This window comes from Leptonotus elevatus, chromosome 7, assembly GCF_054856555.1.
Source record: "Leptonotus elevatus isolate MCC_2025b chromosome 7, RoL_Lele_1.0, whole genome shotgun sequence".
NCBI lineage: Eukaryota > Metazoa > Chordata > Actinopteri > Syngnathiformes > Syngnathidae > Leptonotus > Leptonotus elevatus.
The window spans coordinates 17636011-17651649 of record NC_141245.1 but is presented as its reverse complement, the minus strand read 5'-3'; the positions used below and the strand labels follow the sequence as shown (position 1 = coordinate 17651649).

The 15639-nt window shown below is 41.5% G+C and overlaps 3 protein-coding genes and 1 non-coding gene across 7 annotated transcripts in view; all 4 read right to left on the bottom strand.

The window, feature by feature from the left end:
* Window positions 1–826: 826 nt before the first annotated feature.
* mrpl28 (mitochondrial ribosomal protein L28) lies at window positions 827–3197 on the bottom strand. The gene is made up of 6 exons (XM_086081191.1): window positions 3083–3197; window positions 2291–2582; window positions 2065–2217; window positions 1738–1872; window positions 1562–1648; window positions 827–1099 (listed from the first exon to the last, which is right to left on the bottom strand). The coding sequence occupies exons 2-6, from the start codon at window positions 2573–2575 to the stop codon at window positions 1004–1006; spliced, it is 756 nt and encodes a 251-aa protein (XP_085937317.1). The 5' UTR covers window positions 2576–2582; window positions 3083–3197; the 3' UTR covers window positions 827–1003.
* Window positions 3198–3777: 580 nt separating this feature from the next.
* Window positions 3778–3864, bottom strand: trnastop-uca (transfer RNA opal suppressor (anticodon UCA)). The gene has a single exon. It is a non-coding gene; the product is annotated as a tRNA-Sec (tRNA).
* A 408-nt stretch (window positions 3865–4272) lies between these two features.
* Window positions 4273–9640, bottom strand: LOC147171322 (proton-coupled zinc antiporter SLC30A1). Its single transcript, XM_086080873.1, has 5 exons — window positions 9527–9640; window positions 8125–8631; window positions 6737–7134; window positions 5618–5805; window positions 4273–4530 (listed from the first exon to the last, which is right to left on the bottom strand). Exons 1-5 carry the CDS (start codon window positions 9627–9629, stop codon window positions 4335–4337), a joined length of 1392 nt encoding a protein of 463 aa, XP_085936999.1. The 5' UTR covers window positions 9630–9640; the 3' UTR covers window positions 4273–4334.
* Window positions 9641–12253: 2613 nt separating this feature from the next.
* Window positions 12254–15639, bottom strand: part of ppp1r37 (protein phosphatase 1, regulatory subunit 37) — a 30831-nt gene continuing 27445 nt past the window's right edge. For all 4 annotated transcript variants that reach the window (XM_086081109.1, XM_086081108.1, XM_086081106.1 and 1 more), the window contains 3 exons: window positions 14073–15249; window positions 13910–14000; window positions 12254–13480 (listed from right to left, as the gene is read on the bottom strand). In XM_086081109.1, coding sequence (XP_085937235.1) covers window positions 13924–14000; window positions 14073–15249 — 1254 coding nt within the window. In that variant the 3' untranslated portion in view covers window positions 12254–13480; window positions 13910–13923. The remainder of the gene's footprint in view (window positions 13481–13909; window positions 14001–14072; window positions 15250–15639) is intronic.

Sequence of the window (15639 nt, the reverse complement as noted above, 5' to 3'; positions counted from 1 at the left end):
TCTGGTTTGTGTATGCTAGTCAAGTCAACATGCAAATACGTCATTTTGTTTGTTTTCACTGTAAAGGGAGTGTTTGCATTCAGAAATGCCCGGATGTTCAATAACAGGATGTACGTGTTGTATTCAGAATGAACCAATCACATTCAAAACAAGGTTGTTTCAGTTAACGAAAACTGAAACATTTGTGTTTATAGCGAAAATGTCTCTTCATCTTTGTCAATTATTTCATATATGACGAGCTTTCAGGGTTTATTTTAAATGTATTGGCCTACTGTACTTTTCAACCATATAGAATAAGGAATTTCAGTCAAGTCATTTAGGAACTGTAGTTTAACTTTATCAGGTAATACTTATTGTAAAACACTAAAAGTAATAAAACTAATTAAAAAAAAAGGGGGGGGGGGACAAACCCATTCTAAAAACTGTAATGAAAAACCCAAAGCTATTTTGCGATTATGCACTCATATTAAATGGCAATCAGCTCACACCTGCTACCGTTTAAATTGCCTGCTTCCCCTCGCTAAAACATCCCCCCCCTGTTGCGTTCTACAGGTTGCAGGTCAAATTAATGGTGGAAAATGTTTTGAAATGGTTTATGTTGGTCTCTTTTTTTTTATAAACAAAAAAATAATATTGAACAGGGGTGTGTAAAAATTTACTGTAATTCTTGAATCTCAAGATAATGTCCAAGAAAAAAAAAAAGATTTGAAATCTTGAATCGTAGCTCTCTAATATATCATGTATGTGCTGATGAAAATACCATTTCTAACTGATCTTGTGTTTATTTGTATTTTTTTTCCCCACTTCCTGTTAAGAGACATAAATGTGAAATGTTCAAAGATTTTATTTATACAAGTTGATACAATGGGCAGCTGTTGTATTTACACCAGAGTTGAATGCTCTTCTAAAAAAGAAAGAAAGGGGAAGTGAGATAAATAAGTAGTGGTTCTTGCTTCCTGCGTGTCTCTCACACACGTGAATGACTTTTTCATGATCTTCATCTTTATTTTTTTTCCAAGAGAAGAGGCTCGGACAGTTTTTCGATGTGCAGCTCCTCTACCAGCTTTTCCGCACACGCCTTGAACAGTGGCCCGGGCTCCTGGCACACGCACACACATAACGGTACATTGAACACGTGTACACAAGTATTACTAACTGCTTGAAGGTTGACTCATCACTGCAAACGGTTCTAAGGCGGGACTGGCCTTCCTCTCTAATCACTGTTATGCCTATTTTCTTATTTAATTAGTCATTTGCATGAGAAGCAGGAGGATGGAAGTAGCATCTATTTTGCCAGGTCGTAGAAGTCTTATTCCTTTAAAGGGGGGCACAGTGTGGGCCTGGAAAAAAACTCTACAAACTGGATACATATGACTAACAAATATATATTCAGATTGTATTCTTTAATTATCTGCAGCAAACTTCTGTAAACTTTCCAAATTGACATAATTGTCAACCCGCCATATTGTCGCCATCCAACAAATGCGCATTTTCTATGCGTTTTGGACACACACACACACACACACAAATCTCCGTAATTGTAATGATGTCACAGCATTACCTTGTGCTCCAGCTGCCTCTGCTTCTCCACGGCTTCTACCAGAGTCAGACCAACCCACTCGGCCTCCTCCTCGAGGATCTCAAACTGCTGCTCAGCGTGGTGACAAAAACACAAGTGTGAATCATGTGACCGGACTTTTGACTTTGCGCCGGCGAAAGACGCGAGCGAGCTCTTACTTTGTATTTGTTGTACACCTTGTCTCTTGTCGTTGGGTCGTCCGGATACAGCTGAGTGTCTTTGCGAGCCAGGCGCAATAACATGGCCCTCTTCAGGTCCATGCCCAGTTTGGAGTTCAGATCTTCCTTTGGCGTCTTAACACAAGTATAAACAAACAAACATACGGACCCCCGTTGAAATCGTGCAGCCCAGCCGGGAGCATAAAAAAATAAAACATTATTTACAAAAATATAAACATTCTGATTAATATTGCGTCTGTGGACTATGAGCTAAGCAGCGGGCAACCATTTTATATCCACATATTAGCAACAGCCTTTCTCTCTTACTTTGAGGATGTACAAGTCAAAGCCAAAGGCGGCGTCGATGAGGTCCAAGGTGCGCGGTGTGACCGTGATGGTGAACTTGTGGTCCAGGATCTCGCTGTAAAGTTCTCTCTTCAAAAGCTGAGGCTTCCACGTCTTCGGCAGACGAGTGGACATCTACGAGAGGATAAAGTTAACCTTATAGAATTTGAAAAATTATTTTTATCAAAATATCCTGGTACGCACTCACTTTATCGTTGTTGGCATATCTTTGGCCCGATACCCAGCCCTCACCCCCCCAAAGTCCGCTCTGCGACTCAGGAGGGTAGAAGATGGGGATCGGGACGTCCTGCACTCGTTGTTTTTGCCCCGTCTTGGGGTTGAGTCGGTACTGAACCCCCAGGGGTCTCCAGTGGACCGGCGTGGGTTCCTTCTCCACCAGAGACTTCAGGTAATGCTTGGGAAGCCGTGCGTAGATGCCCTCTTTCAGTTTTAGGGCGTCCCAGATTTTAGGAGGGTATTTAAAGAGAGGCATATTGGATCTTTGAAGACATAAGGAGAGAATAGAGAAGTTATTATTCTCCAAGCATGGTATGCAGGCTCCCTCTAGTGGTATGCAAAAGAATCTCTGCCCAAGTACAGTTCAGTTTTATTTACCTTTTACATTCCTTACAGTTACATTTAATGTTTTATAAGAAATATTATTTTTTTAATTAAATATTCAGGGGCAACTTTTATTTTACGTTTATGTGCAACGCAAGTGTAATTTTTTATTATTTTCCTATATTTGAGCGCAGTGTTGTGTTACAGTGGTACACATACAGTATACGGTTACAATGTAATATGTAACATGTAATCCTAAACACATGCAAGGAGTTATGAATCTGCACGATCACACACAGTATTGATTATTACATCGACTACATATCAGCAAATAGCATGGTCAACGTCGCGCCTGGCGACAAGATTATTGATTAACTAATTATTGAAACACTATTTAAATAGCTACATCGTTAAGGAAACTATTAAGCATGAGTCTTACCAAGCAAATCATAAAGATGTTTTAAATCCTCAGAGAGAAACGTCAAGCGTGCAAGGACATCGTCCAACTTTAGCAAATTTCCGCATTGCTAGACCGCATCACACCAACGAGGAATATTATTGGCGGCAGCGAATATTAATGTCGCTTGTGATTGGCTAACATTTGAAAGGTTTATCATTGGTGGCGTGGATAGATCATTGTCGTTGATGATTGGTCTATAAACTAAAGTGGATTTTCATTGGCAAGAAAAGGAATGCTGTCGCTGGCGATAGCTTGTTTCTTTGTCACACTTTGTCCAAAAACAAATAAAATCACGTTTCACTAAGCCAGATCAGTTTGTTTGAAAAAAATTATATAAGCATTTTTTCCCAACAGAAAAAAACGCAAGTGTCGTTGGCCTTCTCAGCTGCATTTAAAAAATAAAAGTGACTATCAAACAGAATACTGAAATGGTATTAATTATATTGTAAATAATACTAGTGAATTATATTTCTTACAGAGTTTATGATACCTTGTAGGTTTGCTAGTTTATATTGTTGACTAATTGATTGTCACTTTTATTTTGAAGTGCGAGAACAGAGCTTTGAAGACGGGAAGTAGTCGACCGTGTTTTTCCTTTCACTGTCAGCAGTGAACAAACTATAAAATCGTCAGTAAATTTAAACATTAAAACTGAATTGTACATTATTCACGCTCGCCCGAAAGGTGGAATCGAACCACTCTGCCGCTAGGCAGCTACAGGTTTGAAGCCTGCACCCCGGACCACCGAGGATCATCCGGGCACTTAATAAGCTTTTCAGGAAGTTATATATAGACCACAGATGCAGTAGAAGTTTTAAGTGACGGTTTTTATCGTAATGCATCGATATTTTAATTAAGTTTGTAAGTTAGTTTCGCCTAGAACTAATTATATGGGTTCATAGCTTCCCACTAGCATATACGAAGCACAATTCTGTCAAAAACCAGACAAAAAGGAACCACATCAGGTATGCGTCCGTTTATGAAAAATACTGCGTGCTGATTGGCTGTGCTGGAGAGGAAAGGAGGCGACAGATGTCGTCATAACAGGTAACCTTGGTGTGGATTTATTTATTTTTGTCCGTGTGAGCTGCTGAGACGTAATGTTTATCATCTTGAGAGATTTTAAAAGATGAAAAAAACTTTTTTTTTTAAAGGTCATTTATTGCGTTTCAAAGAGCAGATGTTGGAAGGTTTTCATTCATGATTGTCTGGTTACAAAAACATCTTTCCATCACGGAGTCTTGTCAGGGCAGCACACGTAGTCGTCGCAGAGCTTAGCACAGGCCAACCTGCAGGCTGGCACCGGAAGTGGGCACGTTGGACCCTTGGGGAGGGCAGAAGGGGAAGAAAACTCAGGTTGCACTGTGCAGCAGCTCACTCCGACACTCTGCAGGACCTTGGTGACCCCTGACATTAGATCAGCACACCTGAACATGTAAGAAAGTCGTTTTTAGTGCAAATCTTTCTTTCAAATATCACCTAAAACAATACTTGGCTCTCCAACTACCACCATTTTGACCACCATTAAAAATACAGTAGCTAGTAGGCCTAAATGTTTATCAAAAACAAGGCGGAAGTTTTTATTTAGTGTTATTGGAAACCACTGTAACATTTTGCACAGTTTGAACATTGACACTGTTGCAAGTATATGCTTAAATAAATACATAAAAATGTAAATGTATGACACTTAAAAGTTAAACACAAATTATACTGAACAAACGTACTGAAAAGTTTTTGCGTCTTCATACTGCAATTTGAACATTTCATTGAGAAGTTCTCTCACCTACCACTAGAGGGCGTCCACATATCACTATAATGAGCTAGAAACCCAAACCGTTTGGAAATCACTGGGTTTGCCCGAAAAATTAGCATTTTTTTCTTTAAAAAAAAAGCTTGATAAAAGCATGTAGCCCATCTCCAAATATTGTTAATGTATTTTTTATTTAGATTAAAAAAACAATTACAACCAAAAAGTTGTTGTTTTTAATTCTGAATTTCTGTGGATTAATAACAAGCACGTCGTACAGGTTATACTGACAATGATTTAAAATTGTTTGTATTATTAAAACAGCTACTACTACTACTACTACTAAAAAAAAAGCAAGTCATTTTTTAAATGGTATACTTTTTTCAGAGGTGAAATGTATACATTTGGAATAATTATAAATAGAATAATTCATATACAGTGTTCCCTCGCTATAACGCGGTTCACTTTTTGCTGTCTCGCGGATTTTTTTGTGCAATTTTGCATGCATTTTATTTTTTTACAGTAATGTACCTATTGTATAAAATTTAGGAAGGTTTGAACATTGAGAATGTTTAAACAAGAGAAAAATGTGAGAAAAAGTAAATGCCTTGATGAGAAAAGTGTAGGTATCATATAAATAAAAAAATAAAAATAAAACTCATACTGTATAAAATGATATAAGAAATGTTGTGTTCATCTAGACAAACAAGCATTCACGCTCACAATCACATTTTAAGTTTCTCCAATGTGTGAGGAAGCGGAAGTACCTGTGTAGGGGAAAGGTAGCGTGACAGAGCACGTGGACCGAGGCCACCGCGAACGAATCGGACAATTGCCAGATGTGGAGCTCGTGCACCTCCTCCACCCCGGGCACGCTCCCGATCCGCTCCCTCACGTCCGATAGGCTCACGTGAGGAGGCGTGGCCTGCAGCAACAGCAGCCCGTACCTGTGCAGCTGAGGAGGGCTACACATAAATATTACACATGCTAGCACTGTAGACCTTTAAATTTTATTAATTGCTCTGTTGATGTTCAATCTGTTGCTTAAAGCAATTTTGGGTCGGTCACGGACAGCTAGTAAAAACATTATGTATTTGGTATCCATTTTTTTTCCCAGAACAGTAGGCTACTGAGGCATATGACGTTTTCATACAGAACACAGTGTACACTCGTGGTCTAGTCACTAGTTTCTTTGTTTAAAAAACATACAATGTGACGTCAATATTACTACGGCAGGTGTTAGTACAATATAATATGGCCGCCCCCTGTGATGGATAAAAAAAAACAGGTGGATTTTTCTGCTTAACTCATTTACTGCCATTGACGGTTATAAACGTAAAAAAAATAATTTTAACTATTTTTATTAGTTAACCTTTTTTTCTACTTTTGTTAACAAGAGTATGAAAACCTAGATTTTTATTTATTGTACATTTAGAACAGATGGGAAATTTGTGATTAATTATTGGTCGTGCGATTAATTACGATTAAAAATTGTAATCGCCTGACACCCCTAATGTCAGGCGATTAATTTTTTTATTTGTAATTAATCGCATGACTTCACTAGTTATCTCACGTTTAATCACATATTTTATATCTATTCTAAATGTACAATCATTTTTTTCATATTCTTAACAAAAGTTTTTTTAAACTAATAAAAATACTTCAAATGCATTTTTGACGTTTATAGCCGTCAATGGCAGTGAATGAGTTCATTCTCACTCAACCAATGAATCAATCACAATACCGTGTTTAGACCAATGGGAGCACATAAAACTCGTTATTGCAAATAATGTTGTAAACTTGACTTCCGCTTTCAATCCTCTCCTACAAAATGACAAAAAATGAAGCCAGCCCACTCGAATTGTCAGCGGTTCACATGGTTACACCTGCGGCACAGCTCCGCCCACCAGAATGATGGCAGCCAAGATGGCCAAGCTCGGATCCAGGTACATCAGCGGGCCACAGGTCCCCAAGGGATGCCGGTAGTCGGGCCCCACCAGCAGCATCACCAAACTATTGACCAGGACCAGCACCGGCGTGGACAGACCCTGCACCACCATCACCACGGAAGGACGGCGCCGATTCAGCGGCCGCCTGTTGTCCCGAGGGTCGTCTTTGCTCGTCTTCTCCGCATCCGCGCCTCCTTCCGCCGAGGTCACCGGGTTGCAGAAGACAAGACCCTCGTTGCGGAGAGAGGGCGCAGTTGTCCCGCGATGAAATTCACCGGCTCCGCGCGGGCCCCGCTCGGCCTCGCCTGCGCTTTCGGAACCCTCCTGAGACACAGCTGTGAGAAAGAATGAACAACAAGCAAAACCAAGTGCTCTACTTCAAAGTAAAAAGCCTCACCTGGACATACAACTACACCGTATGTCAAAATAAGAGCACACCTGAACATACACCATACTTCAAACTCAAAGTAAACACATGGACTATTATTCGGAACCCTCTGGTACCACGAAAGACAAATCAAGTATTCCCTCTGCATCTCTCCAAAAAAAAGGCCATTCGGTACATATCTCAACACATAAGGTGCGATAATTCAAGGATGGTTCAAGCGCAACGATCTGGTTAATTTGATTCTTTTTTTAACAACAATTAAAAAAATGTATCAAGTTATGATCAGATAAATAAGATAGATATCTTTTATTGGAGAGACGCAGTACATCTTTGAAGGAAATGACACATTTACGACAGACCGTCCTAGATTAGCTTAGCCTTAGCGCTAGCTAGCTGCTACTACATACACGACATGGATGGACTACACGGATAGATTTAAAACTTTACCAAAAGCGAAAAACACACACACCCTGGGTTCTGCCGTTGGCCAGTATACATACCGAGATCCTGGAAGTTAAAGTAAGTTATTTTAAACTAAAAAGGAAAACAAAACATTTCCCTAGCTTGACGCGGCTGCGTTAGCGCTTTAGTTAATATGAGGCTAGGTGAACTGCTTTGGACGACATATGGTGTAGATAAATTGCTCTGTAAGAACATTCTGTTTACTATTATGATCTTATTTATTTATTTTAATTTTATCGACTATGACGTGTGTGTTTTTTCCAAAATACAATTAGTAACCCATTTGAATGGATTTGAATGGTTAAATGGGGCCTTTATCTTTAAACCAATAGCACCATCTAGAGGAGTACGAAAATAATTGCAAGTGGTTCATGAAGCTTCATTGTCCCATCATAAATATAAAGTCATCAAATTATAAGGGAAATATTTTTTGTTGCCATCAAAACACGCATCAAATTTAGGATGTAAGTGTTACCTTTGTGGTTGACCTCAATGTAACACTCGTGCTCCCCCCCAGCCCCGGCCCCGCCCCCGGCCCCCCGCCGCCTCCAGGTCATCACGAGTACCGCGGCATTGTGCAGCACGCTGACCACGCCCACCGCCACAAGCAGCCAGGGCCGCTCCACAGGGTGCATCTCCACAGACGAGCTGATCATTTCCAACAAGCTGGAGACACACAGAGACACGAGCAGCAGGGCCGAGACGAAGACCCCGACCGGCTGAAACCTGCCGTCAGGGTGGGACGCGCCGCAGGTCAGAAGCCCGGCGGGATTGGTCGTCTCCGAAGATGGACGAGCGCTTGAATCAGAGGGACTTGCTGCGTTTTGAGGGTGATTTAGAGCCACGTGACTGAGGACAAAAAGCGTGTGGAAGCCGTCCACCAGCAAGATGAAGGACCTGCACAGCTGAACGGTGATCAGTTCCAGAACCAGCACCAGGATAGTGATGCCCAGCTGGCACCAGTGTGACACCTTCTTCATATCTGCACCCAAAAAAATTGTCAGAATGAATCTAGAATATAAAGAATTAAACAGTTTGTGCATCACGATGCAATTCGTTGTACTGCTCCTTCTGGTGTACCAGGCTTGGCCACCAGGAGGCAGTATAATAGTCATGTCAAGCCAAATTAAGAATAGTGTTACAACCTCTACTGTACAGTTCGATGATTGTAATATTAGTCACTCTTTGTGAATGATAAAGAATATACAACTGATTATTGTTATATTATCTGTCACGTCGCTCCACTGTTTGTGTTCCAATACCTGTCGCTTCAAAAACGGCCACTATTGATGCTGTTAGCACATCATTGATCTTTTGAATTAATCAAAAGTCATTGTCAGATTTTAAATGTACAAAATTATTGGAAGAAATGTATTGTGTTACTATTCTATTTAGTAAGTACTTCACATGTGATTTATTTAGGAAATGTAGTGGACCAAAAGTGAATGATTAAAAAAAAAGTATAAATAACAATGTGAGATACATATATGATCATACTTGAGTACCCAAAGTATTTTCACTCTGTTACATTATAAGATCGACCTAAATAAAATTGTTGATGTAACATGTTTTCATTATTGTGTTCATTCATGCGCGATGGTGTTGATGCTATACGGCCATCTTCGTTTTAAGTGCTTTGCCGCCATCTTGTGGCAATTCAAAGTAAAATACAAAATAATTATGCTAAGCTAGTTTACTTTTTTTTATTTTTATTAAGCCACTGCTACATTATGCAGTTTCAGCAATTTCATTGTTTACTGTTAGACATGCATGTATAAGTTATACAAGTTATATCACACCACATCGATAAACAATGAAACTAGTAACATTTAAGTTACTCGGAGTCCTACTTTAAAATATGGACACGTCATAATTACCTCCCAGGAAGAAGACATGTGAGTAAGCAGCCAAAGAGAAGAGATGGCAGGAGGACGCTCGTGTGCACGAATCCAAAAATGTTTCATTCATTGTGTGCAACATTTCCACACCCCTCCTCCAACTCCCTCCTCTTCTTCTTCTTACACTCCTCTAATCTTTGTCATGTGAGAGGGAGGGAGGCAGGCGTAATCTATCCATCTATCCATCTATCCATCCATCCATCCATCCATCTATCTATCTATCTATCTATCTATCTATCTATCTATCTATCTATCTATCTATCTATCTATCTATCTATCTATCTATCTATCTATCTATCTATCTATCTATCTATCTATCTATCTATCTATCTATCTATCTATCTATCTCTCCGTCTATTGTATTTTTGTTATGCAACTTATTAGCGTTTTTATGTGATACAGTATATATTTAAATAAAAACAAAAAACAAGTCATAAATCTATAATAACTTCCAAATGCATCATTGTGAGAAAACAGGTTGTATGTAGATTGTGGTGTCCTTGAAAGAGAGAGACAGTGTGTCCCTTCCTAGAGGAAAATATTCCATCCAAACAGCCAACCCCCCCCCCCCCCCCACCGCCTCTCCTTCCTGGAGAGTTTGTTCATTTGAAACCACTTTTGCACAAATAAAAACTTTGTAGAACCCTTTCAATACATTAACAAAATTGTTGAAGTAGAGGACAAGGAGAAGCGGTCCTAAAATGGACCCCTGTGGTACCCCGTGCTTAATAGGTCTATTTAGTGAAACATTCATCCACATCAATATAAAGGCTAAACCAGTCCAGTACTAGCTAAACCTCTGATGCTATAGCGCTGCGGTTTCCTCATAAAAAGGGGATACTTTGGGCTTGATGTCACACTTTCACACTCTCACATATTTCTTGGAATCACTACATAATATATAAACAAAATGTATACTAGATAAAAGAGCAAAGTCTTAGGTGTATATTTTGTAATCATGTAATTTTCATATTTTGTGTCTTTGCTGAGCTGTAAGCAATCAAATAGAGAGTGAAACGTGACAGGTTGCCCCACCGTTGGGTAAGTTGTCTCACCGTATGGGGTAAGATGTACACCGGGTTGCCAGCGATTTTTAACTCATTCACTGCCATTGACGGCTGTAGACGTAAACAATTAATTAGAATTATTTCTATGAGTTTAACATTTTTTTCCACTTTTGTTAACAAGAGTATGAAAACCTAGATTTTTTTAATTGTTCATTTAGAACAGATATAACATTTGTGATTAATCATGAGTTTACTAGTGAAGTAATACGATTAATCATGATTTCAAATTTTTATCGCCTGACGCCCCAAATTTATGTTTTCTTTTCTTTTTTATTCATTCACTGCCATTGACGGCTATAAACGTAAAAAAATCATTTAAAATTATTTCTATTACTTTAACATTTTTTTCCACTTTTGTTAACAAGAGTATGAAAACCTATATTTTTTTATTGTACATTTACAATTACAAAATTGTGATTAATCATGAGTTAACTAATGAAGTCATGCGATTAATTACAATTAAAAATGTTAATCGCCTGTCGCCCCTAATTTTTTATCTTTTTTTGAAATGGCAGTGAATGAGTTAATTGGCCCATTACTTGCAAATGTGACAACCAACCCAAAAATAACTGAGACACGCGGCCCCAAACAGAAGAATGACTGAGGTATGACAAGATGCTTTAATCTTTTCTCTAACAAGTGCACATGTATCACTGCTAGCATTTATCTGGAAGAAGCTTGTTTTAAAATACAAAGTATATAAAGTTATAATTTTTTACTTTGGGTTGCACAAAACGGATAATTGGTACTCATCTCATCTCACGAGGTGCTATTGTCTTCTCAGACAGGATACGACCCCTGACCTTTTTTTGACAAATCTATTTTAAAAAGCTATTATTACAATATGAATTACATTCTAATATGGGAATTGATTCCGAATAGGATGGGAAAGTATGAAGGTTTCAAAAGCACCATTCCACAGCCCACCCAAACTTCCCAACATTGAGCTTGGTGGAGTGATGCTAATAAATCCTGATGTAATCTCCATTGTGTTGTATGATTACATAATCACATCGTAAAGTGCAGGGATTTCTTTTTTTTTTTGTGGGGTGAAGAAGTTTTGTGCCGGCACGTGTGCAGCAGACTACGACCATAGAAGAACAGTTTTATCCCAACGCGTCGTGTTTCTCTCACAGAGCACATGCTCACCGAAGCAAAAGGACATGTTCAAGTACAGTATAGACCTCTGCCGTTCCCAGGAATGACGCGGCAGCTTTCCTTTCCGTCCAGTGGGCTGCGAGTCAACAGGTCGGATGGGGTCTGACACCGTGGATAAATCCCCACTGTTCTCCAGCCTGCTAAGCACATTCCTGAAGTACGACTAAGCCCACCCGGAGACCCGGCGAGGACACTTTTGATCACTCGCCAGGTCCGCCACCCCACGAAGGGTGCACGGGACGGGCGGTATATGAATGGCCCCAATGGCCCGTCTGCATTCTCTTCTCCGCTTTAGCCACATCAGGTTAGAATGACGGTATTTAGGGTTGCGCAATAACTCTCAATAAATACTATAGCTGTAAAAGTGTCAGTAGAAATATATCATGGAACACAGTGAAAACACAAGTGGAAGGGGTAAAAAGAAAAAAGAAAAGCACACTGGACATTCATTTATTGTAAAAAAATAAATCAAAGTCACTGATCGAGTCGATACATGCATTTATTTGAGTGGAACAAATTTCGCCATACATATCTTTGTGATTACCAGCACAGTTTGAATTAAGTTAACAATTTATTAAAAAGGTCTAAAAATGAAAGCATATACAAACAGTGGGGGTGCAAAACGGAGAAGCGTCTTGCTTTGGGTGGAGTCACGACTTGGAGAGCAGCAGCGCGGAGGAGCGGCGCCCTCTGGCGGCCACCCGGCGTCGACGACACCACGTGACATGTCGCTTCCTGGTTACGTTATTTGCTTTGTCAGGAATGCACCCCGACTGCTACTGAACGAGTCAACCACTCCAAACTTGCCCTCCCCCCCAAAAATGGAGGGGAAAAAGAAAAACTAAATATCTGCTGTAATTGAAATATACAAATCAAATACAGGGTGGGTTTTTTAAAAACAAATTAAGGAGATGGGGTTGGGGGGTGGGGCTGGATAAATCCAAAAACTCATCAAATAAATACAAATGATTTGTCAAAGGAGCCCAAAAAAATAAAAAGAGTGAAAGAGAAGAAGATGAGGAAGAATAAGAGATGTATAGATTTGAGGAGTTTGTGGCTCCGGGTTTGGTTTGTGTTGATTCCTGAGGGGCCAAAGTGACCGCCATACAAGACGCAAAACCGGGAGGCGGGCTCACTTTGGCGCAGGTCCCTTCAAACTCGGAACGATGAATGAGGAGAGAAAAAAATAATAAATCTTGATGGTCACTGTTTACAGTGTCGTGACATGAAAGCCGGCAGGTGTGCTCAACCGGGTCCACAATTGTGTGTCGCCGAAGCTTGCCGGTTAAAAGCTTTCCTGAAGACACGCGTATACACGCGTATACACGCGTACACACACGCATACACACACACACACACTCCCTCGATTGGTCTTTGGTTAGTGTTTTTTTTCCTCTGCTCTCGTCCGTCCTTGTTGCCGTGGAAAGAATTGCAAAGAATGTAGTGATGACAGCATGGTTACTTTGTCTTTGTTCCCCTCACGCGCTTCAGTGGTCGTAGTGATGTCACCTTGATATTTGTGTGTGTGAGTGTGTGTGTGTGTGTGTGTGTGTGTGTGCGTGCGTGTGTGTGTGTCCTTCGATTCTTTACAAAACTCGTTGGGATCATCAGAGTGTTTTTTTTTTTTTGTCTTGTGTCCTTTGGAAGGATTGTGTGAGTTTGCTAAGGTGGGAGAAATAGTTGTCAACGTCTCCTGTCCTCAGAGGACCTGTGGAAGACAGGAAGTTAGTTAAGAGAGATTGGGTCGAATACATTTATAATTTTGACAGTCCTACTTACAACAATAAAGATATGAATGGTGACTGAATGATGACTGTTTTACAAAACTTTGCCCTCTACTGTAAGTTAAAAAAAGAGAAAAACTGTAAAAAAAATGTTTTGGGGGAAAGTCACTTTGTCTCATGTTGGAACGTGGAGAGAAAAAAAAAGAAGAAGCAAAAAACGTCCAACATTTCGCTAATATCGGCCAATTAATCGGGTGGGCCTTTCTACTTGCTGTTGATTTTTGCCAATTTTTAAAACGGCTAAAATCGGCCAAAGAATCAGAACTTTTTCCACGACGGTCCACTTCAGTCGCGTTTGGCGGCCCTTAAAAATCCCTGCCCGTGTACCCCGCTTTATGTGCAGCGCGTTTCACCTGTCAAAGCTTCTTCATGGCGCATCTCTGCCAGTGTCCAAACTGGCTTCCAGAAGCAGCTCCTCCAGGTCTTGTGTGCAGCTCACACTCACTGCACAAACAACAACAAAACATTCAATATTCATTTATCATGCGCGCATCAAGTGTCGCGGCTCACACACACCGTGTTCCATGACACAGCTGCCAGGTTTGGGGCTGTCGGTGTCGAGGAGGTGGAGGGAGAATTCAGGCTTCAGGCCGTTGGGCACAAGCGAACCGGCGACTTCCGGCTCGCCCTCGTCGGCGGAGCTCTCGTCTTCCGTTTCGGGTTGGACGGCAGTGACGGATGTTTGGTCGGAGGGGACGGGCTGCGCCGCTTCCTGTTCGTCTGCTTCAGTTTGCTGATGTTCCCCGTCCGGGTTTGGACTGCTGCTGTCGTCCACGTCTTTTGTGTCCATCTGACACTCCTGTGTTAGTTGGTCCGGCGTGGATGCCAACTGGATTTCCTCCTTGGCGTCGCCACTTGTGGCTTCCGCCACCGCCGCCGCTTGGTTCTCCTCCACCAGAGGAGCTTCTTTCAGCTCCTCAGAGGAACTCTCAGGTGGGGGGTCTTCAGGCTGAGCAGGCGAAGGGCTTGAAGGCGTGGCTGGTCCTTGTTGACTGGTCAATGGTGGCGTTAAAATGACACCGTGCTGGTGGTTGGGTTCTTGAGGGCGGTTCGGCGTCCTGCCGTGGACGTCCTCCAGCGTCGGCTGCGTTTGCTTGGAACTTGTTTCCGAAGCTTCCTTCGACGCCACCTCGCCCGCCTGAGGCTCAGGTGGGCTCTCCACCCGAGTCACCATGAAGATCTTGTGACCCCGCCCGGGACTGGAGACGGATATGAGGCGGCCCGGCGAGGGCGGCGTTCCCGGAGGAACGGGGCTGTTGGTGACGGTGATTCCTGAAATGATGTTCGTCGAGGGCAAAGGGGGCGTGTGTGAGGGACTCAATGTGGGCGGCACAACTTGAGTCGGACTTTGGAGCGCGTTTGGCTCGGGCGAGGCTTTCGTGATCACTTCCTCTTCATCTTCAGTGTCGGAGTCAGAGTCCAGGATCATCGGAGAAACGTTCACCTGTGCACTCGCCTCTGATTGGCTACTCGGTTTCTCTTCGCTTCCTGTTTGATCGTCTCGTCTCTCGACATTGCTCTCCTCGCCTTCTTCTTCTCTTGGTTCGTCTTCGGTGGCGATTTCGGCCATGGAGGCCGACTGTCTCATCATCTGCTCCGTTTCCTCCTTCTCCTTGGCCAGGATGAAATTCCTCTTGCAGCCGTTCTGGATTTCGGCCAGCAGGGCACGCTGGGTCTCAATGAAGCTCTTCACCTGCAGGACATGAAATCATCTTCAAAATGCAAGAGGAAACATGCAAATGTCTCATGGTCAAACTCACAATTTCAAGATTCTGAACCTCTCCAGCGCTGTGGTGAGAAAAACGCGGGTTCCAAGTTTGCAGTCCCCCTATTTTGCGGATTTTTCTCGGCACCATATAGCTGACTCTACTTTGTTCTGACCGCCATATATTTTGGGTGTAATTCCACTGTTGGCCACTGGATGCCGGCACATTGTTATGTTTGGCACTCGTCAAACTACGGCACATGACTAGCTTGTTGAAGCTAATGAAGCAAATGGTGATTTTTTTTTATTTGAGGTGCAATGATGAATGGACAACTAATCGATTCTCAAAAACATCAATAATTATTATTGATAATCTAT